The 25,462-nt window shown below is 46.8% G+C and overlaps 1 protein-coding gene across 1 annotated transcript in view; it reads left to right on the top strand.

Annotated features, from left to right (window-relative positions):
* Window positions 1-1,157: 1,157 nt before the first annotated feature.
* Cdh5 (cadherin 5) overlaps window positions 1,158-25,462 on the top strand; it is a 44,168-nt gene continuing 19,863 nt past the window's right edge. Inside the window, exons 1-4 of the mRNA XM_051201782.1 lie at window positions 1,158-1,245; window positions 11,979-12,201; window positions 23,976-24,264; window positions 25,024-25,140. Of these exons, the coding sequence (XP_051057739.1) occupies window positions 11,998-12,201; window positions 23,976-24,264; window positions 25,024-25,140 (610 nt within the window). The 5' untranslated portion in view covers window positions 1,158-1,245; window positions 11,979-11,997. The remainder of the gene's footprint in view (window positions 1,246-11,978; window positions 12,202-23,975; window positions 24,265-25,023; window positions 25,141-25,462) is intronic.

Genomic DNA, 25,462 nt, shown 5'->3' with positions numbered 1-25,462 from the left:
TGGAGATACACAGATTAATAGAAATGGGTTAATAATTAAGAGATAGTTAGCCAATAAGAAACCTGAGTCAAAGGCCAAACAATTTATAGTTAACACAAGCCTCTGTGTGTTCATTTGGGACTGAATTTCTGCAGGACTGGGTGAGACAGAAACTTCCCAGAGACATCAGCAGCCTAGCAATGGCCTGCTGCCCTGTGGCCTCTCTTTGCCTCACTGTATGACAGGACAAGTTGGTGACTTCTCAAACTTTTACCCATAAAGAAACCTGGGACCTGCCAAAGGGTGCATTTCAGCAGCTTTCTTTGTAAGATTACAAGTCAGTTAGTCTGGACAAGTACCCTGAAATTTTTATTAACCCATTACATAGTGAATGAGCAGAATCTTGACCTCATCTCTGATTTACCTTCTGTCTCACTGTCTTCTAAGTTTATCTTTTGCTGATTCAAGCCTATAACTGAACCCATTTTACAGATGACTAAACTGAGGTACAGGGCCCTGATTGGAACACTGGCACATCAGAAGTAAAGCTGTATCTCTCTGATTTTACCCAATGTTTGTAACGTGAGATGGTACCCACTGACTGACTCAGGCTGATGCCTTGAAACTGCAACCCACACCACCCTGCCAGAAGGCAACAGGTACTCCAGTGCTGAAAGGAACTTTTGGCCCCATTTCAAAGCCACCCCTGCCCTGAGGCCTCCACAGCCCCCTTTTTGTCCCACCATACCATGGAATTACTGCAGAAAGCCAGCTCTGAGGAGAGATGGAGGGAGCTGGATGTCTGTCTTGGTTACTGTGTCCAGCTGGGAGTACCTCAGACCCACTAAGCCTCAGCTTTCAGGACTGTAAAGGGAGGGATATGACACCTGCCTTCAGGGTATGGTTAAAGACTCTGGAAAAAGCCTAGGGCCCCATAGCCAGTGCTAGACTCAGAGACCTAGGGTGAGACCTGGAATTGAGGTGTGAATTAAGTAGCCAAGGTAAGTCCAAGGCCTCCTCCACAGACGCTGACCAGGCTGAGGCCGCCCACCATAGGGCTTGCCTATCTGCAGGCAGTTCACAAAGGAAAAATAACAGGAAACCATCCTGAGGGGAAGTGGGCCAGAGCCAGTTGGAAAACCTGCCTCCCTCCCGGGCTGGGTGTGGCTCCCCTCTCCCCTCCTGAGGCAATCAGCAGAGCTCTACACAAAGCTCAGTCCTGGACAGACTGTCTGAGGAGTGGAGAGTCTTCAGCTCATAGACACGGTAAGTGAAGCTCCCAAACCTCCCTCTATTCTGTCCAGTTGAGCTCAAACTAGGAGAGTCCTGGCTTGAACATATGGAGGGTGGTCACTGTAGGACTCCCAGGAGACAACAGTCTCTCCAGGGCCTGAGTCTCCTCTGGGGCCAGAGTAGGGCTAAGGAAAGTATACCTCTTAGTGTGCAAAGACACATTTGTATCTCAGAACCAACGTGGGAGAAAGACTCGCGGTCTTAACTGTCTCACTCAGTGAGATTCCACCGACCTGAAACTTCTATGGATAATGGGTTCAAAAAGGACAGGATTCCCAGGGTCACCTAGCGCCATAGAGCAGAGGACTGGTCTGGGCCTTGGATTATCTGTTTTATATGGAAAATAATAGCTCTGCCTTCTGCCCAAGGGACAGAGCTAAAAGAGAAGATTTGCCAAGTTTGACTTACACCCCCCTTAGTCCCCACCCACAACTCCTCAAGGAACTGGGGTGGGATTTGGAGGGCTGAAAGAGGCATTCATTACCTCTGCCAGTGTCTTTTGGTTTCAAGATAGGCAATGTGAGCCTCATCCCTGCACACTTGGGGCCACACTTATGAAATCTCTTTCATCTCCCCCAGACTCATGGGGCTGATTTGTGTTTTGGCAGCCACAGGCAGGAAGGCAGCCTGCTGTTTCTTCTCCAATACCAGATAGAAACTCAGGGTGCAGAGCTGGTACGCTGGCCACAAAGCTCTGCGAAGTCCCTGGAAAGCCCTGGAGACAAGGACCTCTGAGTCAAAAGCCCAGCTTAGAGACGGTGACCCTCGGCACTGATCCCAGCCTATTCACTTCCGTGTGCCCTTGGGATAGTTACCTAAGGTCTCCAAACCTTCATTAGGAGAGGACATTTTGGGTGAAATTTTATTCACAATCTGTGATGGGAAGTGGAATGGTACATGCAGAAAGAATGCTCCAAAATAAGGTTCCTGGACTTTCTAGTCATTCCCACGGAGGTAGATAGATTTTATACTCAGAGCTTGCTCTCCACAGCACAGACTGGTTTTGGCACCTGTGGGTACCCAGGGTCTCTGACTTCTAGAACATGAAGTGAGGAAACAGCCTCACAGTCCTTATGTGTGGTTTACACCTTTGGCTCTGGGGGGCAAATGTCTGAGAGTGAGAGGTAGATAGCCAGGGAATCTGGGATGGATTTGCCCACCAGAGCAGTATGTGGCTGTGACTAGCACAAAGATTTGGAATCCCAAAGCACAGGCCCAAGCCCCCTCCTCACATCCTGTCATGGGGTGGTCCCCAGCATACGAAAGGAAGAGCTGAAGTGAGAGCCCATATATACTCAGCTACCAGTGCCACAAGCTCCTTTAGGCAGCTGTGTTCTTACCGACCCCTGAAGGAATGAGGTAGGCAGGCAGACAAGGCTCTAAGAACAGGTGACACGGACACAGTGGAAAGATTAGAGGATCTGGGAGGCTGGTGGGCTCTAGATTCTTTAGAGCAGTGAATGGAGGCTGAATAGTAGGAAGGTTTGTGACAGCCCCGAACAATTAGCTGTCCTCAGGAGGGCAAGAGAATCACAAAACTCTCCTGCATCTGGCCTGAGCCCAGCCGTCTCTGGACTGGAGAGTACCCAGAGACCCCAAGGGGCCCAGGAGCAGCTGAGCCTCAGGGGAACCCTGCCAATCCTAAATTTCAGAGCTTGAAGCTGGGAGAAGCTCCCAGTACCTTGAAGGGGTTAAGCTGCCCACCCTGTAGTCTCAGCCCAACCATTGTGCAGTCAAACAAGGGCCGGACATGGGGCAGGAAGCCTGAAGGGCCACACTATTTTCTCCCAAAGTAGATGACTCACAGTTGCAGGGCAGCCTCAGAGAAGGCAGACACAAACCAGCATCCCAGCAAAAACTCAAGCCCCAGCTGAGTGGACCATTTCTAATGCTTTTATCAACTCTTTTGCATCCCTCAGTTGAAATGAGTAATTTCCATGTGGTTCATGGGACCTCTGAGCTCCAGAGAGTCTAAGCAGATATTTTGAGGTCACATAAAGTAGAAGGGGGACAGGAGTGAGAGCAAGTCTCCTGACCTGTAGCTGTACTCCATATTGGAGTTTAGAGAAGAGATAATCTGACAACTTTACCACAGTGGCCTGTATAAGGACAAACCAGGAGCCTAGTGGTCCTGGGGACTGCCTTAATAGGCCAGTTCTACTGCTATTGGGGAAATACAAAAAGCCCATCATAACCCTGGTCTAAGCTGGCATGGAGACGAGAAATTACAGAGAGCTTCTTGAAGGAAAAGTAGGAACTGGGTATTCTAGGAAGACTAGCACAGCCCCTCAAACTCAGCTTCAGTCTCCCATCTCTCTGTGGCAGAGGATGGTTCTTAAGCCCACTCAGAGAAAACCCCCACACACACACACCTGGCATACACAGGTGTGCAGGGAGAAATGGGGCTCCATGGTGGACGGACAATGGTGAAAAACATTTTCCCCTGAGGAGAAGGGGTTGGGGCATGGAGATGAGCCTAAGGCAGCCAGTGGAAGGTACAGCTCTAGACTGGGGAGGACAAGTAGGCATCGGTCGAGCAAGACACTTGCTCACTTGTGTTGGGTTTCGCCTCTTCTAATCCTCCTGTCTAGGGATTTAGCTCTTGTTACCTTTACCACAGATGCAGCTGCTGAAGCCCAGATACAGAAAAGCATAGAGCCAGGACCACAAAACCCATGAGTAATAGGACAGGTTCAAACAGACAAACATATGGAACTTGTTCTGATGTCCCACTATTGTCCCCACAGTCCCAGCCAAAGTCAGGAAGCTTAAAGGAGGCTGAAAGTCTCCCTAGGGTGGGAGTCCTCTGCCTGATGCTTGAGCCTCCCCATTGGACACAGAGAGCTAGTTTGAATGGCCTAGCTCTCAAGGACTAGACATAAATCAGTTTCAAATTGCAGACAAGATCTGACCCTATTGGAAGTCTCTGTCTTGAAAGTTGTGTTGAATATTCAGAGGAATGACAAGAGTGATTGACCAGTGATGTCTGCCATAGGTGTGGGAAGAGGTGAGCAGTAGCAGTCTATGAGTTCTGGTGTGGCAGCCATGACTTAAGAGGCTCTCTGCTCAGAGTTATGTGCACTCTCTCTGGAGACATGTATAAAAGATTATCTCATTGTCCTAAAGAATCAATTCTTAGTGGGATCAGCAATGTGATAGCTATTTGGGGCTATTTGGGATAAAGAGGAAGGGCTTTTTCCAGTTAAGTCACAGACTATGTTTGCTCTGATCACTCAAGGTGCTGACTGCAACTATGCATGTTGGTTTTTAAATCTTGCAAGTGAAAGGGGAACTGGAAGCAGTTTCAGGATGGGAGGGGGGATGCAGGAGACATGGCACAGGGACCACAGGATACTCTGCATTGCTGGGACTCCAGACCTGTACACTAGGATGAAGTGCAAAGTTCGACCCAGAATGTTTCTGGGCAGAGAATGCTCAGGCTAGGAAGCAGAAGCTGGGCTGGGATCTGGTGGCAATCAGAAAACTGCATGGAGGAGGTGGCCTGAGGCTGCATTTATCCAGGGAACAAAGCTAGGAAGGGCACCCCAGCATGCTGGGTATGGGACAGGTATTGTACCTTTAGAAACCTTTAGAATGTCTAGTGGCTGGAAAGGGTAGGAGGTTCGAAGACAGAAGAGTTGAAGGGGCTGGCAGAGGATATGCTCTGCTAGCTGGCTCAGGAGCTGCTGAAGAGCTTAGACAGGGATACTCGGGAGACAGCCATGCCAAGAGACCACCCCAGGAAAGCAGCAGGTCTGGGACCTCAAGGAACAGTTCTCAGGGCTAAATTAAGCTACAAATGGGGACAAAGCCCCAAGGGGCCGGTTCATAGCTGATTGTCTTCGCCCTCCCTTCCTCCCAATGTCCACATTGACAAAACCAAGTTGTAAAAGCACAGGCCCTCAAGAAGACAATATAGGAATTACTGGAGAACAGGGAGGGGTGCATGTACCTCGAGATCTCACTCCTGTCCTAACTGAGGCAAATGTGTGGGGTAGGAAGGCAAGAGCCACCCAGGGCCACACACAGAGCTCAGGCTCTAAAGCCACTGAACACAGGCACACCCCCTACATGTTCTGAGCCATCTCCGCCCACCGCCCTGCCCTGCCCCTCATCCCTGACCCAGGCCTCCAGGCTGGAGTCCACAGTCTACAGGGGGCTGGGGTGGGGCTGAGCATTCCATCCTCAGAGGCCCTCGCCGGGGCTCCACTTAGTTGCCAAATCCAGCCCTGTCCTCACTGAAGGCCACAGGCCACCTAGAAGAGAGGACCTGACAGAAGTCACCTTTGTAGAGCTGCTGTGGTTTCATGAGAGAGAGAGAGAGAGAGAGAGAGAGAGAGAGAGAGAGAGAGAGAGGGAGGGAGGAAGGGAGGGAGGGAGGGAGGGAGGGAGAGGGAGAGGGAGAGGGAGGGAGAGAGAGAGAGAGAGAAGTTAGTTAGCTAGTTTTCCTTATACCCCAGAGCCCTCTAGGATAGTGAGCAGCCTCCCGAAAGCCAGAACCTGGCAGCTAGAATCAACTAATGCTTAAATGAGTCCCTGATTGATGCCTGTGGCCAGGGGAGGACAAACCAAGACACTGGCCTTGTGCCCCACTGAGGGGCTCTAGCTGGAGCCAAATTTCCAACATCTGTTCAGCTACAAAGCCAGAGCCTAGTCCCAGGGAGCCCCAGAGACATTCCAGCTTCTCCACAGTCCCTCCACAGCAGTGCCCAAAGCCTTCCTTCTGCCTGTAATCTGTAGAACTCAAGGCTGAGTCCATCTCACAGCCCCTTTGAGACCAAGTCCTAGGAACAGATGAGCTATAAAGACAAAGGGAAAGGGGGGCTTTGCCTCATCTCCCAAAAGCTCCCTCCTAAAACTCAGGCTGCATGCCAGTTCTGTCCCTCCCCACACAGCTTCTCACATCCTTTTCTCCCAGCACACTTCTTGCTTCGTATGGTTTGTCTCTGTCTTCCCATAGGTCCACGGACACAAAAGCCTATATAAGGTAGGTGCTAGTATGTGAGTGACTGTGTAATCTTGTACTCTCTGAGCTTCCTGCACGGAAGTGATGTTGTGTGCCCCAGATGGGAAAGAACATCAAGCAGGTGGGAATAGGAGGTCCTGGAGTTAAGGTCCCATAGCTAGCACTATGCTTGGAGTCTCAAAGAGAACCCCGAGAGCAGCAGACAGAACCAGTGGGCCTTGTCCTGTCCTACTTGGATACCCGGTCAGCTTGGCCTTCAGAACCACCTCTCAGTCCCCAGAATACGGCCTGGGTATCTTGTCTCTGGCACCTTGGCCATGGTGCCTCTAGATGAAGACTCCAAAAGCCTCCAAGATCCTTACCTATAAAGGCATAGTTAAGTTCAGTCATACTCGGGTTCTCAGGGACTCAAGTGTTCCCTGTCCTGGGCTCTGAGTATGCTCAACATCGAGGCATTCTTTGTCCTCTCATTTGGGATCCTCATGGCATCCTTAGATTGATGGAAGCATAGCAGGCACTGCCATTCTTTTAGAATTCATCTCAAAACATGAACAGGGCCCCAGGGTTAGGGCATTATCACAGCTCCTGGATGGCAATGAATATGGGCAACCCCTGAATGTCCTACACCCACAGCTGAGCCATGTCCTCTCTCCTGACCACTGTGTTCACACAAATTTCCAGCTGTTCCCCTGGGATGCTCAGTACAGAAATTCCCAGCCCTCAAACCTTCCAGATCTTGTTGGTACCCTGATGCTGCCCAGAGACAGTCTAAGCATTTCTGAAGCTGGTAAGTAGGGCCAAGAGATGAGATTCTGGTGGGTGAGACTCTACAGGGGGATAAAGAGATGTCAGCTGGGCTAAACCTTCAGGAGATTTTGTTTCCAGTGAGATCACAGTCATCCTAGTTCCGTCCCTAGATAGGGGGAGGGGACAATAGCAGTCCTATAAGACCCTTCTCCTCTGCTAAATTTCTAACACTAAAGACTATAGTCTTAAATAAGTGTGGCTACTGGGATAGGAAGTTCACTGGGTCCCTCTGAGACCGTTATATAGAAGGTCAGAATTTAGAAGGCAGATTGTGCGACAGGCAGTCTCTCAACTTTGATTTCTTATCTGCGAAATGGGGATGAGAATTTCTGTGTCCTGGACATGTGTAAACTAGACAGTGTAAAATTTGAATGGAGGGTTATCTCTGAAAGCCAAGCACTGAAAGTTATTATAAGTGTTGCTGAATTAGAGGCGATTCAAGAAGGGAGATTTTAGTCTGAGCTTCCATGGAGCCGTCCCCTTCCTTGTTTGCAAGGGGACCGCTGGTAATTAATTGCCTTGAAGGATTGTGGCAAGGTTTAAATCAGATAACATGCTCACAGAGGCCAGCTCACTCCATACCCCAGGCTCTAGCTTTGGGAAGGAGACAGCCTTACAAAATCCCACTTCCCAAGGGCCCAGACTCCATGGCCTTGCCTCCTTGACAACACCTGATTGACTAGAGTGCTGAGTGAGCACACCTCTCTGTTCCCTGATGTAAGGGAAGCCATGACAGCAAAGGTGACCTTGTGGGCCAGAGGCTTTCTTTCCAGGGTTCACAGCAAGGCCTCTGCTGGACACAGAGGTCAGCTGAGAACTCTACGTGGCCAGCCATAGCCCACCAGCAGGCTAATGTGCTCTATGAGCCAGTGAACTGTGCTTCATTGAAGTACAATAGAATAATGTTCTCATATAACTGATGATGGTTGTCAGCCCTCGGATCCCTTCACTCATACCAACAGGTCCCAGTAAAGAAACCATGTTTGTTTGTTGTGTCATACAAAGTGTTAGCAGGGGACTCAGCATACAGTGTAAGCTCTATAAAGGGACTTCCAGCAAGGGCTATTGGGGAGGGGTGAGTGGGGACACAGGGGCCACACTGCAAGTGCAAACACCCAGAGACCAGCAATGGAGGGAAGCTATCATCTCCAGGGCTGAAGAGACAAAAGGGAGGACACTTGCAGAGCCCAGAGGCAAAACTCCCACAGATGCTGTCCACTAGGAGTTGGCATGATGGAGAGGGCAACCGGTTGCAAAGGGAAAGAGGGACGGACCAGAGGGAGGGGGAAGAAGTGGATTTCTCCTCCCATAACCGGAGCACCCACTGGACACCTCTTGGCTAAACACAGCCAGAGGCCAAGGCCAAGGCCAAAGCCCAGGGGAAATTCTGTGGTCCAGAGCAGAGGTTGGTAAGGGTAGAGAGATCTTGGAGACAAAATGATCTGCACAAACTCTCAGGACATGATTGGATGGGATATTATTGTTATTGCTCTTTTGAGACCAGATCTTGCTGTGTAGCTGAAACTGGCCTCAAGTTCCTGGCAGTCATTCTACCTCTGCCTCCCAAGTCCTGGGATTATAGGCATGTGCCACTTAAGGATTGTGTTCAGGAGCAAGCACAATAAGTAGGCCATAATCCTCCAATGATGGTGACAAATCTGAGGGCTTAAAGCCACATGTGTTTATTTGTGTATCGCTTTACAGTTCTGAAAGCCAGGAGTCTGAAATAGATCACAGAGGGCTGAACTCAGAGCTGTGAGTTCAGGCCTCGGAAGGAACTTGTGCCCAGACCTCTTCCAGCTCCGAGGGCCATTTGTGTCTCTTAGCTGGTAGTCTCTCAGCACCTCAGGCAAATCTCACTACATCTTTCTGTGGTACTGGAATCCAGACCTTCATATATTTGCTACAAGTGCCCTACTGTAGAAACATCCTGAACCCTCTCTCTACATTTTATTTTATTTCACTTTATTTTTGAGGCAAGGTCTCATGTGTCCTAGTTTGGCCTCTAGCTTCCTATGTGGCTGATGGTGACCTTTGAACTTCTGATCCTCCACCTTCTAAATGCTGGGATTATGGGCATGTGCCACCATACCTTGTTTGCATGGTGCTGGAGAAAAAAATCAAGGTTCTGTGCGTGCTGGACAAGCAGTCTACCAACTGAATTACAACCTTATTTGTGACACAGAGTCTCCCTAGGTTTTCCAGGCTGGCCTTGAACTCACTCTGTAGCCAAGGAAGACCTTGGTCTTGAGACCCTCTGCCATAGCCACCTAAGTAGCTGGGATTAAAGGCTTGTGCCACCAGGTCTAACTCCATATCTCTCTATCTATCTATCTATCTATCTATCTATCTATCTATCTATCTATCTATCTTATTCTCATCTTTCTTTTGACTCTGACCCTCCTGCCTCTGTCTTCAAAAGACCCTGAGTAGTCTAGGATCAATTCCGCATCTCAAGCCTCAAGCAAGATCCTCCATTTAAGTATATCTGCCCAGGCCCTCTTGCTGTGTAAGGTAACCGTTCAGATTCAGTGTATAGGACATGGATATTTGGAGGACATCATTCACCTACCACACTGATGTAGCCCCTCTCCAGTGCCTTGGCCCTTGCTGTTCATTTCTGCCTTACCCAGGGGACATCACTGGTTCCTTAGACATAACTGTCCTTCTAAATCAGGACTTCATTCTGGCTGATCCTGTGTCCTGAAATCCTCTTCCTCCCTCTGGCCTTCTTAGAACTGATGCTCAGGCATGGCCTTAAATAATTTCCTGCAGGAGCTGGGAGTGTAGTGCAATGGTAAAGCACTTGCCTAGCAGACAGAAGGCCCTTGGTTACAACCCTCACTCCCCAATGCCACAAAATACAATAAAAGCCTCTCGGAAAGGCTACCCATGGCCTCCCAGTCTCTGGTGGCTACTTCCTCCTCACACCTGCATCTCCCAATGGGATTGCCACTGTTTTCACTTCCTGTTGGTCCCAGTGTGGCCAACAGCTCCAGGGCATCTGTGCTCCATGGCATAGTTGAGTCCAGCATCCCAGAGGTTCTCACCCCCAGCAGCGCCCTGTTTAGGATCTCACCCTCTACTTACCCCAGGCCTGAGAACTCTTGCCTCCTTCTCTGTTTCACTTCCTACAATATTACTTGTCCATTTCTTAGTTGCTTCTTCCTTGAGGGGAACAGAAAACCCCAAGCCTGGCAGTCCCTCCCGGAGCAAAGAATGAAATAAGGAAATGACTCATATAGCTGTGCCTGCAAGGTGGAGGCAGAGGGTCTCATTACCACCACCACCACCCCTCCCCCCCCCACACTTCCCAAGTCAGGCAGGTCTTCTGCCTCCACTACCCTCCCAAACTCCTTTGTTCCCTGCCTCCTGCATGGAGTCTTACTCCAAGGGCCCCCAGAATGTTCTAGGCAGACCCCTTTGTGATGGTTGAAGAAGTCAAGGTCTATGGGGAGAGAGAGCCGCCCCCACACCACCCCAGGCACATAGCACCTGTATTCAGGGCCTTGTTCCAGGATCCTGGAGTCCACTTCCTTCTAGAACAGATTTGGAGGAGCTGAGGGGCAGGAACCGTGGGTGCTAAGGTCAGCACAGACAGTCCAGCCCTTGCTGAGGCCAGCCTGGCGCCAATGGTCCAGAGATGATGTTAATAGAGTTTACAAACCTCTGGTGATGTGTAGGGGCCACCCCTTCCCTCAATAGCAGGGGAGAGGCCACACCTTCCAGCTCCCTGAGTCCCTCAGCTCACTCCAGGCACATATTTTCTTCCCTCATACCATCCGTCCTAGGAACTGCAGGTCAGTGACATAGGGGCCTGGGATGGGTGTGGGGGGAGGTGAGAGCTGAGAAGCCATAGTGATGGTCACAGACATGGCCTCCAACCACAAGGCACGGGAAATTAGACTAGAGGAAGGACTTGGTCTCTGGATGACCCACATTCTGAACCTACAGGTAGCTCCCCTCCCCCCAGAGTGGAACAGGGCCCTCACTTCAAGGGTCCCCTGTGTGATTTAAAATTCTTTCATCTCTATCTCAAAATTCCTTAAAAAAAAAAAAAAAAAAAAGACCCACAACTCTGTTTTCCACTGGACCCACAAATTATGAAGCCAGCCTGTGTACATAGCCTCTCAACTCCCACCCAACCCACCCACTAAAGTGGCCATCACCTGTGAGTTAACTCCTGGTTTAAGATTTTTGGTGTTTCCTAGGAGCCTTCGGAGAGCAACAGCAATGCTAGAGGGATTTTCAGGCGGGAGTGAGCTGGAGAGATGTTCGGAGGAGCCTTTAAATCTAACCCAGAGCAGCTGGTGGGACACAGAAGGCATCAGGAATGAGCTGGAATTTGGGGCCACACAGTTTTAGTTCCAGTCTTAGCTCTGTTCCTTTCAGTCTCGGTGATTTGGGGTTGTTGAGTGTCCCTGTGTCTCTGTTCATATGTAAAGTGAAGGTCACAATTACACCATCCTTGGAAGTTGGGAAGGAGATTAAATGAGATAGAGTCTAGCATGCTTGGAACAGAGCCAGGCAAACAATGAGCTCTCGATGACAGTGACTGATAGTGCTCAATGTCCCCACTTCATTCTCAGCTGCATCATTTAATCAAGGGTGAAGTTGACCTCTCTGTGCCTTAGTTCCCTCGTTTGTAAAATGGCAATAATCTGAGTGCCCCCATGAGCACTGGTGTTCTCCCCAGCCCCCTGGGGATCTCATCTCCCTATGCCTGCTTTCATGCCAGCCTATGTGGGTGTAAGGAGAAATTGTTTCTGGGCTTGCCTTCCCCACCTAGACCAGAGCCTGGTTCTGCTGGGGTCAGCTGAATGAAAGATAAAGGAGGAGAGAGAGACAAAGAAACTTTGGTTCCTAGAGTGAGATGCTCACACCCTAGGACAGTGGCCACTATACCCTGATGTTTCCTATCCTCTTTCCCCAGACCAGTTCCTCCTGGAAGGATGCAGAGGCTAACAGAGCTGGCCGCTGCTTTGGGCATCTTCTTGGGCCTGCTGGCAGCAGCAGCAATGGCAGGCCCTAACCTTCCCCAGCTAGACACCCTCAACACACTGCCTGCCCACCAGCGCCAGAAGCGAGACTGGATTTGGAACCAAATGCATATAGATGAAGAGAAAAATTCCTCACTGCCCCACTATGTGGGAAAGGTAAGCCTTGGGCTCCATAGTGATGGAAGTTACCAACAACTGAACCATAGTCATGGCTTTTGTAGCAAAAATGGTGATGGCTGCAGGAGTGGTTGTCCCTGAAGGGTGATAGCAACAAAGATAAGAAGTGGTAGAGATGGTGAACATGGTGGCAATAATGGTGAAGGTGTCAACTGTGCTGATAGTTGTGACAGGAAAGAGGAAAGTGATGACAGTGATGGTGATAGTAATATCTAAGGGAAAATAAATGTGATAATGGTGTGGGTGGTGATGGTAGTGGCAGTAGTCTTTGGTAATTTTGAGAGTAAAACTAAAGGTGATGGAGTTAAGGATCCTGGTGCTGGGGTGGTGATGAAGCAATGGTGATAATAGCATTAATGGTAAAATGGAAGTTGTATTAGTTACTTTCCTGTTGCAACGACAAAATATCATCACCAAACACAACTCAAGAAAGAGTTCTTTCTGGCTTACTTGTCCAGAGGGATAGAGTGCATCGAGGAAGGGAAGGGAACAGCATGGCAGTAGGCACAAGAAGCTGGCTGGTCCCACTTCATCTAATGCAGGAAGCAGAGGCACGGATTTAAATCCTCAAAGCCCACCCCCAGTGACATACTTTCTCCAGCAAGGTTCTCCTTCCAAAATGTTCCATACTCCTCCCCCAGTAATGACGTGTTATATGGGAGACATTTCTAATTCAAAACGTAACAGAAGGTGAGGGAGTTTAAAGTGGTGGTAATAATAGTGACTGTGGTGATGATGGCAGAGATGGTAGTGACAGTGATGGGATGATGATAATGATGGATTCAATGATGAAGGGGAAGGTGAGGGAGTTAATGGTATTAGGGATAGGGATGACAGCATAGTAATAGAAAATGGGGAACTAGGGGAGCTAATAGTGATGGAGGGGTGATGAGAGGCAATAGTGTTGGTAGTAGTGATGGTAACGGTGGGGGAAGTGGCAATATTGTGATGGTGGTGGTAAGGGAGATGTTGGTAGTTTTCAGTGGTGGTGGGAATGATGACAGAGATAATAGTGAAGGATAAGATGATGAAGTTAATGGTGGTCAAAGGATGGTGAAGGTCATTGTGGTGACAGTAATAGTGATGGTTGTAAGGAGTATGGTTTTTCAGCCCGCTGCCTGGTCTTGTCCTGCTGCCACGCCAGCCCCAAATAATAATGTTGATATGATGTTGTAGGCCAGGTACTATTTTCTTATTGGGTAGCTCTGCCTTAATTATTAACCCATTTCTGCTAATCTAGTATTTCCACGTGGTCTTCTTACTGGGGAAAGGGGCCAGCGTCTCGTCTCCCCAGTCTCTCCATCTTGACCCCTCCCTACTACAATAAAGGAAGAGAGAATAAAGATAATAATGGTGGGGTAGTAATGGTGATTGTCATGATGATAGTGAAGGGGAGAGTGAGGGAGTTAGTGATGCTGATGGTAGTAATGGCGGTGGCAGTGAGTGAAGGTGGTGGTGGTAGTGGAAGTGATAACCATTGTGGCTTAGTAAAAGGGAAGATGAGGGAGGCTATAATTGTGATGATAACTGGGATAACTGGGATGTAATGATGATCATAATGACATAGTAATGGTGACTCTAGTTGTGACAGTAAAAGGGAAGATGAGGAAGTTATGGTAGTAATAGCAGTAATGATGGTGATGGTGGTAACAATGATCTTGGTAGTGATAAAGAAGATAATGGAAGTGATGGCTGTGGTGACAGTGATCTGAATGAGGAGGTGATGTATCTTAAGATCTTAAGATGTCTTCCAAAGGTCATGTGCTAAATTTGTTGTCAATCTGTGGTGCTATAGAAAGTAGGGCCTAGGGGGAGGTCAGCATTAGTGTGCATTCAAAGGTGATATTGGGACTCCAACCTCCACCACACATGCTCTGTTTCCAAGATACCATGAGGTGAACAGACTGTCTCTGCCATGGGCTTTCCACCATGTTGTTCTCCTTTCCATTGGCTCAATGATACACAGCCTTTTGAGACTAAGATTATGGTCTTAGCTGTGAGCCTTTAAATTCGTGCATTAAAAAAATAAACCAAATACTTCACAATGGGATGATAGGAAAGATGCCTTTAGGGCACCTCAGGAATCAGCAAGACACCACCCACATAGGTCCAAAGACTTGTTTGAGAAGAAAGCTCCAGAGAACTCTATACTCACAGGACTGGCTATGGAATAATTCCCATGGGATTGGGATTCCCTCCACTGTGTTTGACCCATCAGGTACTCAGAGGACACTGCTCATGATCTGAGGTGGTGTGGCTATTTGTGGAGCCAGAATTGTACCTGGGTATCATTCTCATGAGGTTGGTGTGTGAGGTGTGGGTATGCAGATGTAACAGTTGTGGGGTCACAGAAGCTTCTACCAAAATTTCAAAGGAAAACTGGAAGGTCAGATAGAATAGTAGGTTTGGAATCATTAAAGGCATCCCTTGAGAAGATGATCTGTGGGAATGAGGTGAATCTCTAATAAAGATTCCAAAAAGGGACATATGCCAGAAAAGCAGAAGTAGAGCCAGATCAAGGGAGATACCATGGAGACTGCAAACAGATAGGCCACAGGGAACAGACTGCCTAAGCCCTTTGGATCTCACATCATTATGCCTTGTACCCTAGATGCTAGAAATGGAACTATAAGATTTGATGTTTTCCATGCTAGATTTCTATCGTTCTTGAGTCCAATTCTTCCTTTTTATCTTAAGATGTTGATACATACATATATACATACATATAGTCTGTGATAAAATATTCTGACAAACACTATGTCAGGGAGAAAGGGTTTGTTTTGGCTCACAGTACAAGGGTGAAGTCTATCATGAAGGGAAAATCAAGGCAGCAGGTGGTCAAAGCAGCTGGTTCTATTACATCCACAGTCAAGAACAAAACAATGAATGCTTACTCAGCTCACTTTCTCTTCTGTATACAGTCCTGGATCTCTGCCCAGGAAATGGTTCTACTCACAATGGGTGGGAAGTCTTCTCTCAATTAAAAACAAGAAAAATCCCTCAAAGGCATGCCCAAAGGCTCTCCTGACATAGATGTCCCTCACAAGTGATCCCAGAGGCTTGTCTCATGAGTGATTGTGGATCCAGTCAAGTTGGCAATTAACACTTCCTCCCTTATGAGACAGGAATGTTGGTTCTGTAACGTTGTGTCTTGTAGTATATAGCTTGGCTTTTATTTTTCTAAAGGCTCTGAAGCTTTCTTGAGTCTCAGAAGATACTTCTTATGAGCAATGCAGGAAGTGTAGCTACAGCAGGGACTCTTGCAGATGGGTTAAATCCACAGTGTTGTGAGACAAACATGAGCCCTTGGTAGTAACAGCCAGAATGTTATCATTCAGGGCTGGCAAGATGGTTCAACAGATGAGGGCACTTCTGTATTAGCCTGACAACTTGAGTTCAAATGTGGCAGGAGAGAATGCACACCATACACCTGCCGTCACATACACGCACACAAAACTTGTTTGTTTTTCTTGCTCATTTACGGGCCAGAAAGTTGACTCAGTGGGCAATAGCATTCATCATCAAGTCTGACAACCTGAGTTCAATCCTCATGACCCACAGGGTAGAAACAATTCCCACAATTGAATCAGAATATTGTAGTATTATAGTTTATGTCTTCAGTGTCCCCTAAGACCATGTGCTAAAGGTTGTGGCTCCAGTGAGGATGGTGAAATATTTCAGAGCAAGGCCTAGGAGAAGAAAGCTAGATCATTAGGGATTTTCCCTTAAAGGAGATCTGGGGACCCTGGCCCCTCTTCTCTCCCTTTGCTTCCTGAATGTCATTAGTGAACTAATCTCCTCTGCCACATACTTCTACTAAGATATACTGCTTTACTGAAGGCCAAGGCACAGAGTCTCCATAATCATGAGTGGTGGTGTCAGTGACTGTGGCAGTGATGATGTCAATTGTATTGCTTTCATATTTCTTTCTCTTTTTTTTCCCTTTATTCTTCTCTCATACAATACATCCTGACTACAGCCTTCTCTCCTCAACCCCTCTCCCCCAGATCCATTCCTCTTCCATTTCCCTTCTGAGAAGAGCAGGCCTACCAGTGATACCAACCAAACATAGCATAACAAAATGCAATAAGAGATAGGCATAAACCTTCATATCAAGGCTAGATGAGGCAACCCAGTAGGAGGAAATGGGTCCCATAAGCAGGCAAATAATGACAGACACCTCCTCTCCCACTGTTAGGAGTCACTCAAGAACACCTAGCTACACAACCACAGCATGTGTATGCAGATGACCTAATGTGGACCCATGCAGGTTCCGTAATTGCTGCTTCTGCCTCCGTGAGACCCTGTGAGCCATACTTAGATAATTCTGTCAACCTTTTTCTCCTGGAGTCCTTGATCCCTCTGGCTCCTACAATCCTTCCTCTCCCCTCATCCTTTGCAGGGTTCACTGAGCTCTGCCTGCTGTTTGGTTGTGGGTCTCTGTTGTCTGCTCCCATCAGCGGCTGGATGATACCTCTCTGCAGGTTGTTGGGCTAAGCACTGATCTATGAGTATAGCAGAATATCATTGTCTTTTTTTGTCTGTCATGGTTAGTTATACCATATGTCTCTGAAGTATCCAGCTTCCAAATCCTGACCATCCAGGAAGTGTGTCAGTCATGGGCTCTCTCTCATGGCTTGGGCCTTAATTTGACTAGTCATTAGTTGGCACTCCCACAAGCTCTGAGCCACCATTGCCCCAGCACATTTTATAGGCAGGACAGATTGTCATGGTTTTATGGCTGTGTTGGTGTAAACATCCTACCACTGGGAGTCTATACTGGTTACAGAAGATGGCCAGTCCAGTCTTCATATCCTCCATTACTAGGAGTTCTTGCTAGGGTCACCCTCATGGCTTCCAGGAAATTTCCACTGCACTAGATTTCCACATCACCCCTAAATGCTCACCTATTCCAGTTGTCTCTCCCTGTACTCTCTCCCTCCATCCTTCCCTCCCCAACCTGATCCCTCTTGTTCCTATACCCACCTGCCCCCAGTCCACCCACAAAAATCTATTCTATTTCCCCTTCTCAGGGAGATGCAGGTGTCCCCCATAATCCTCTTTATATAACTTCTGTGGGTCTGTGGATTGTAGTGTGACTATCCTTTCCTTAACACACCCCACAAGGAGCATCTCAAAGGAGGTTTACATTGGCTCACAGTATGAGAAGGGACACAGTCCATCACATCAAGGGAGGTACGATGGCTTAAGTGTGAGGAAGATGGCTACGATGTGTTCTCAAGTCAGGAAGCAGAGAATCAACAGGATATAGGGTCACGCTGTAAAACCTCAAGGTCCATCTTAATGATCCACTTCCTCCAGCAAGGCTCTACTTCCTAAAGATTTTACAGTCTTATAAAATGGTGCTACCAGCTGAGAACTAAATGTCCAAACACAAGAGCTTATAGGAGACATTTAACTTTCAAGCCACAATATTAGTGAAGGGGATAAGGAGAGATGAGAGTTGTCTCAGTTAATGTTTTATTGCTATGGATAAGCACCATGGTCACAGCAACTCTTAAAAGGGAAAACATTTAATTGTGTGTTTTACAGTCCAGATGTTCAGCCCATTATCATAATGGCAGGAAGCATGATAGCAGGAAGGCAGACATGGTGTAGCTGAGAGTTCCACATCTGGAGCTGCAGGCAGCAGGAAGAGAGATAAGACAGTGGGCCTGGCTTGACCATTTGAAACCCCAAAGCCCACCCCAGTGACACACTTCCTCCAAAGAGGCTAGATCTACTCCAAGAAGATCACACTTTTTAACACTACTCCCTAAGCATTCAAATATATGAGCCTGTGGGGACTGTTCCTATTCAAACTGCCACAAGAGTGGAGGCCATTGCAGAGAACACAGTGGTGATGTTGATTCAGTGGTGGAGGTGGAGGTGGTGGTTGGTAAAGGAGTAGGTGGTAGAGGTGGTGATTGTGATAATGATGGTGATGATAGTGACAGGAAAGGAGATAGTGGTGATTATGGAAATGTGGTAATAGTGATGGTGGTGGGCAGTCCTGATGAAAGAGAGCAATGGTGATTGTGATGAGGGGTGTATCTGTGGTAGAAGCAGCAGTGAATGTCATGGCTCACTTTCTCTCACACTTTGCTCCACAAAGTAGAAATAACTAAGAAGGCTACCCTGTGCCAAGGCTGCGGAGATCAGCCTGACCTGAGGATTCAGGGCTAAGGGAATAATCAGATCAGATGACGTTAATCACCCAGGCCACAGCTTGCCAATCCTGATCTTGGGCTCTGAGTCTCTTCATCGAGTATAGTTGTATAAACCTGTAATCCCAGCATTCAAGAGACAGAAGCAGAAAGATATGACCCACACAAGTCCATCTTCCAAGAGTTTGAAGACAATCTAAATAAGTGATGAATGTTCTCACCATGTCAAATCAAAATCACTCACTCTAATTCCAAGGATTGACCCTCATAGTGGGATTTCACACACAATGAAAGGTCAGCAAATTAAGCATTTTAAGAGCTATCTGTAAGAAAAAAGTTTCTGACAGCATTGAAAACTCACCATGTCAGCTTTTTTGAGTCCACACACCAGATATAATATGGACCAGGTCAATGCATTGGAGAAAGAATAAGCAGTTTCAAGCCCTAGACTGAAAGCTAGGAAAACAGTACTGGGCAAAAATGTGCTCACCACTCTTGTGGATAGTAAGAATGCACAAATGTCTGCCTAAAGACCAAATATAGCACTCTGCCTGGTCTTATTAATAAAGTTTTATTGGAACACACCCATATTAATTATTTACTTTTAGCCCAGACTGGCCTGGAACTCACTAATTAGATCAGGATGGTCTCAAGCTCATAAAAGTCTACCTGCCTTTGTCTCCAGAGAGCTGGTATTAAAGGCATGAGCAACTCTGGCTCAATATTTTTATTCTATAATAGTAGTTTAAGAACACTATTTTGCATAGAAACATAGTACAAAATGGCAAATGTATTTTTAGAACCATTTTGGAAATTTTGTTCTAATTCAAAAATAAAAAATTCATTTAACTACTTCTTAATGAAACTCAAGCCAACAACTTAAACAGAAATTTTAAAATCAACAATTCTGACACAACCTATTTCAAAAACACACTAATATGACTCACATATGCTGAGTAATGATGGCAGGAAAATGTTAGCCTATTTTATAAGGCATGGTGGTACACACCTTTAATCCCAGTACTCAGGAAGCAGAGGCAAGTAAGTCTCTGTGAGCTTAGGGCAACCTGATTTACGAGGCCCAGGACAGCCAAGACTACACAGTGACCATGTCTCAAAAACAAAATAAAAATAATATTATATCCATATATATCCATATATAGAGACATGAAAGCCGTGTGTGTGTGTGTGTGTGTGTGTGTGTGTGTGTGTGTGTGTGTGTGTGTGTATCTTATGAGGATATAAAGGTCTTTTTTAAAATCATTGTTTCTATAAGAGCAGAAAACTTTGTATGTATAATAAAATCACTGTAGCCTAAACAGTAGTTTCAAATCTGAGCTAAGTATCTCAGTGTCACTCACTGGTGTTGTGTGACATGAGGGCACATACAATGTCCAGTGCACATGTTGTGTGTTGAGGACCAAGGCAGCAGTGAATTTTTGTGATGCAACATAGGCAAGCACTACCAGAAAAACCATCACATGCTGAGTTACGGATTACTTCCTCACCGTTGTGTATCAAGAAATCATTCAGCATTGGTGATTTTTTTCACAACTCCTACGTTTAGGCATATGACCTCACATAAAGTTGGGGACCATAGTTTAAAACACTGAGACCTAGGGAAACAGCATGTATCAGACAAAGAACCCCACAAACGATGGGGATGAGAGTGTTCTGATGGTAGAGAAACAGGCTGAAGAGACCCCTTGATGTGAAGACACAGTCTGCACGGGGCACCAGAATTGTCTCCCTGACTCCAGCTAAAGGAAATAGATGGAGTCATCTGGGAAGCATTTGCTAATAGCCCCACCCACAGCCAGCTGACTAGGCACCTGGCTGGTCCGGCTTCCAAGAATGGCATTTTTCTGGGTGACATAAATACTGTCACCTGACCAGGCAGAAGGAAAGACGCACATCTAGAGTTACACGGTGAGCCTGTGTCATAGAGGGAAATGCCATTAGCCCAATTATGACTTTCCCAATGGGATAACTGGCTGTGAATCATTCTCTAAGGAGAATGACCAGTCCTGAGGCAAATCTGAAGGATGATTCAGGAAAGGTTACCAGAAAGTGGAGGCCACTGCCAAGCAGGACAAGCTTGGGAGGGGTGACTGACGGTCTGTGTCTTATGATGACAGAGCCTACTTGGTACCTAGCACAGGGCTAGAGGGGTACAGGAACCACAAGTGATCCTCACCCTCATTAAAACAAGAGTATATAAGAGACACAAACATAGGACTCCAAGGATCCTCTCATGACTCCAAAGACACAATCTGAAGGAAGTGTGTGTTTATCGAAATCAAAGTCTGGAGCTTCTGTTTATAAACCTGGATGGACAATAGAAGCCAGCTAGGAGCAGCCTGCCAGGGCAGAGCAGCTGTTGGCATTGAGATATTCCATTCAAACACAATGATACTGGAAAGGGGGAGGGGCAAACCGGTAAGTCCAGTTTAGTGGTGAGGAAAACAGAGAAATTCAAATGGAAGGGTATCCAATAAGAGTCCTGACCAGCACTCCTCCAAAGTGTCAAGGTCATCGGAAAAACAATAAAATTCTCAGAAACTCTCACAACCAAAATAAGCTGTGAAAACATGACAGCTAAATGCTCTGTGGTGTCCAGAAAGACAACTTAGGGCAGGGGTAGGAGGTGGGTGACAGATGGACATGGATATTAGGTAAAAACAAGGAACTCTATATAAGCTACCTATGTGAATCAATAACACTTCACCTGTTTTGTTCCCTTATTGTAGCAAGGGACCACAGTGATGTGAGATGGGATGCTGAGGTGAAAGGGGGCAGGTGCTCAGGAGCTCAGTACACTGATGTCTCGTTTTCTTTAAGTCTAAGAAGAGTTGTAAAAAACCAATGTCTATTTAAATAAGATGAATCAAGCATGGTGATGCATTCTGATACTCTGGAGACTGGGGCAAGAAGAAGGAGAGTTCAGCACCAGGCTGGGTTATATAGCCAAAGAGAAGAGAAGGAGAGAGAGAGGGAGGGAGGAAGGAAGATTTGAGGGAGGGGGAGAGAGGGGAAGAGGAGAGAAGGGAAAGGAATAAAATAGATTGGAGAGAAGGGTACCCATGAAATCTGTATTATTCCAGTTCATTTCCAAGCTGAATTGCTTCCACTCTACTCCTTTCACAAAAATCAACAGGTCCTGATTAAAACCAGCATCTCAACTTAGCCTGGGCCTTGAACAAGATGTCAAACTGTCCCCCTTCTTCTTTCCCTTCTGTCCCCATAAGTTACAGAGCTGAACATGGCTTCTTGCCCCTATCTAGCTGTTTACTCTCTGTCCTGCCCATTGGGCCCACCTGCCCCCTGTACCCCACAATCCCTGCTCCAAGATCTCTGCTAGTCCTAGGTACTGTTTGCCTCCTTCTTCCAATGCCTACAGGAAGGAAAGGTTCGCCCTCTACACTTCTACCCTTCCACCTTCTAGGATATTCTCTGCTCCACTATTTGGTTTCGTAGCCTTCCACCCAGCTGCCACCCCTTCACTAAGTGCTCCAATTATTGAACTGCTTAAACTCTAGGGATACGTTCTAGGCCTCATGAGATTGGCCTGCACCCTTCTGGAATCTCCTTCTCCCCTGAGGCTAACCTACTTGACCTCCTGGCCACTCTCTGCTCTCCTCCCACCTTAAGAAATCCTTACTGGACATCTGCACACAAGGGCATTGCTCTATCTGACCCCCAAGTGCACACAAGGGCATTGTTCCATCAGATCCCCAAGTGCACACAAGGGCAATACTCCATCTGACCCCCAAGTGCACACAAGGGCATTGCTCCATCTGACCCCCAAGTGCACACAAGGGCATTGCTCCATCTGACCCTCAAGTGCCGCCCTGCTGAGATGTCAGCCTCCTACTATAAGTCTCAGTTCCAAGAGCCAGAATGGGGCCTGTGATATCTATGAGTCCCAAAGCATGCTTGATACCTAGGATACCTTGTGGACATCCAATTTCTGTTTTTCAAGTGGAATTATAGTTTTTGTCATTCTAGCCTTCTAGAAAAGTACTATTTTGAACTCATGAAATATTATAATCTTACAGATGTAATATCCTCTAGTTGCAAAACTGGAATATTCAGCATTCAAAATTTCTAATATCATTTGGCTTGTGGGTCTACCATGACCAATCACTGATTTATGTCAGTAGTGTCCAGTACAAGGTGTTTGGCATATATCGGTTTCCCTTAAGCTACTAATACCATGTGTTATAAAGAAAACTAGCTCATTGACCTAAGAATTACAGGACACCCAGAGTTAAACAAAACTCACTGGGGTTCTGTTCTGCAGATTGGACATCATAAATCACCAAGAAGAGAATATTTCATGCATCATTCCAAAAGCAAATTTACTGGGACCAATGCTTGCTGTGCTGATAAATGTCTGACAACTGGCTTTGAGGGGAAAGTGGCGATGTGTAGAACTTGCCAATTTCTGTAGTGTAAATACTCAGTCTTCAAGATGGTGACATGCATCCCTGAAGGCAGAATTAGTATAAGATGTACATGGCCATACCCCATTTAGTATCACCACACAGAAGACACAATAACCTCAAGAATGTGGTTAAATGCAGTAACACAGTTAGAAACATGAATTCTGAGTATCCATAATCTTTGCTTCTAGCATGCTTTTATTAGTTACATTTCTGTTGCTCTGACAAAACACTTGGTAAAAGCAACTTCTGGAATAGAGAGCTTAATCAGGCTCAGGGTTTAAAGGCACAGTCCATCATTGCAGGGAGGAGAGGCAGCAGCAGCATCCACAGTTAAGAAGTGGAGAGATGGATGCAGCTGCTTCATTTACTATCTCCTTTTTATTCAGTTCAGCACCCCGGTCTATAGGGTGATGATGCCTATATTCAGCGTGGACCCTTCCATTTCTGTTAATGCTTTCTAGAAAACCACAGTCACATCTCTGTCACATCCAGAGGAATGTCTGCTAGGTTGGTTCCAAACGCCCAAATCTTAGGTTGACAAACCATTCATAACAATGATTTATTTCATCATATGTTCTGACGATTTAATTTTTAATATGTCTACATTTAACAGCCAGATCTCAAACATTCCTCAATTCTAGTAAAGTCTTCAAATCCATGTTGATGCTAGCCAGCTCCAGCATATTAATGGCATGTACCCTGTTTGTGCATGGGGCAACAAAAGAAGCCAAGGCTCTACTCATTAGTGCAAATCGTCTTTAGAAATTCGATTTAGCTCCATTTTACAGATGAGATAGTAATAATCTAAGGGACAGTGACACCCTTTATTCTCCAGTGGCAAGTGCCTTCCTGGGCTCCAGACACCATTCTAAGCATTGAACACAGCTAAGAAATGCTCATCACTGCTTGCATGAGAAGAGCTCACTTGGTGACCAGTCAAAAGTTCTTGTTTAAAACCTCAGTGTCACGGTGAGGATCCCTTCACAGCACTATACATATGGTATTATGCATATACATGCACACATGGATACAGGCATTCCCACGTGCATGCACACACTTGCACAATCATGTGCACACACTCACAAATGCAAACTGCTATACTTCCCATTCTTAGCGCATGTTGTCTCTTCTTTCCCAGATCAAGTCCAGTGTGAACCGTAAGAATGCCAAGTATGTCCTCCAAGGAGACTCTGCTGGCACCATCTTCCGGGTCAATGCTGACACAGGAGATGTGTATGCCTTTGAGAGATTGGACCGGGAAAAAGCCTCTGAGTACTTCCTTACTGCCCTCATTGTGGACAAGGAGACCAATGTAAACCTAGAAAAGCCTTCCAGCTTCACTGTCAAGGTTCATGATATAAACGACAACTGGCCTGTGTTTACATACCAGGTATACAATGCATCTGTGCCAGAGATGTCAGCTGTGGGTATGTACCCAGTCTTCCCTCTCTCTCCTCCTCACCTCTCACATCAGCCACCTCACTGCCCAAGGTCAGGTTTCAGTAAGTTCAAGGAATTAGTTGTAATTCTGTGCTACCTCTTCACATGATTTTTAAAATTTGTCCCTAAAGGCTAACCTCTGACCTAGTCCCACACTAAACCCTGTCCCTAATCACAGATGGGTTCTGATCCTCATAATGTGCTAAGCGCTGACTATCCTTATAGTCTGGGCCCTGACCCTGACCCCAGAGTGTGTCATCACAATAGATTTGGGCTTAGGAGGTACTAGCCTATCCTCATCCTGCTTCCAGAAGGCACAGGATCTGTGTTCAGGGCCCAGGGATTGGACCTTTTTGAGAGAACCCTCCAACTCCAAAGATTGAGAAATGTGGTCCCCCACCTTCTGGAGGCTTTCCAATACCCTTCCCTGTACCACACATTCTCATCTTCAGAAGAGATGAAACCATCCAGAACCCTCCTAAGTTTCTCTCTCAAGCCCAAACATCTCCCCCTCTTAATTTCTCCCATGAATCCACAAACCATCTGTTCTCTTTGTACCCTTGATGGCCCATCTGGCTGGGCCTACCATTGCTAGTACTTGGCCCCCATGATGGCTCCTCTGACACAAAGCAAACTTTCTCTCCTCAGGTTGGATAGTAAGAACAGCAGGTCCCCATCTACACCCACCAGGGAATGCGGTGAGGGACACTCATAAACAGACACACCAGAATTCTCTCTTTCCACAGGGACCTCGGTCATCCGTGTGACTGCAGTGGATGCAGATGATCCCACTGTAGCTGGCCATGCCACTGTCATGTACCAAATCCTAAAAGGAAATGAATACTTCGTCATTGATAATTCTGGTCTGTATGAGTAGCCCTTTGGGGACATGGATATTGCAGGTGTCAATGCAGAGGGAAGTCTAGCCTGACAGGTGTCACCAGCCATTGATACAGGAAAGGAATACATAAAGACATATTGAGGCAGATTAGGGGAGGTGCTTCAAGGCATGCACTGAAGCTAAAAAAGAAAATAGGGCTCTTTTCACCCAAGCAGAGACCAGACTCAACAAAAATGCTGGTTGGAAGGTCTTTGTACATGTCCAGAGACATCGGATTTGAACCCTACACTGCTACTCAGCTCTACAGTCCTTGGGCAAGTCAGCTGAGGCCTATGAACCTTACT

The sequence above is a fragment of the Phodopus roborovskii genome, unplaced genomic scaffold (genome assembly GCF_943737965.1).
Source record: "Phodopus roborovskii unplaced genomic scaffold, PHOROB, whole genome shotgun sequence".
NCBI classification, from domain to species: domain Eukaryota; kingdom Metazoa; phylum Chordata; class Mammalia; order Rodentia; family Cricetidae; genus Phodopus; species Phodopus roborovskii.
This window is presented reverse-complemented; position numbering and strand designations above follow the sequence as displayed.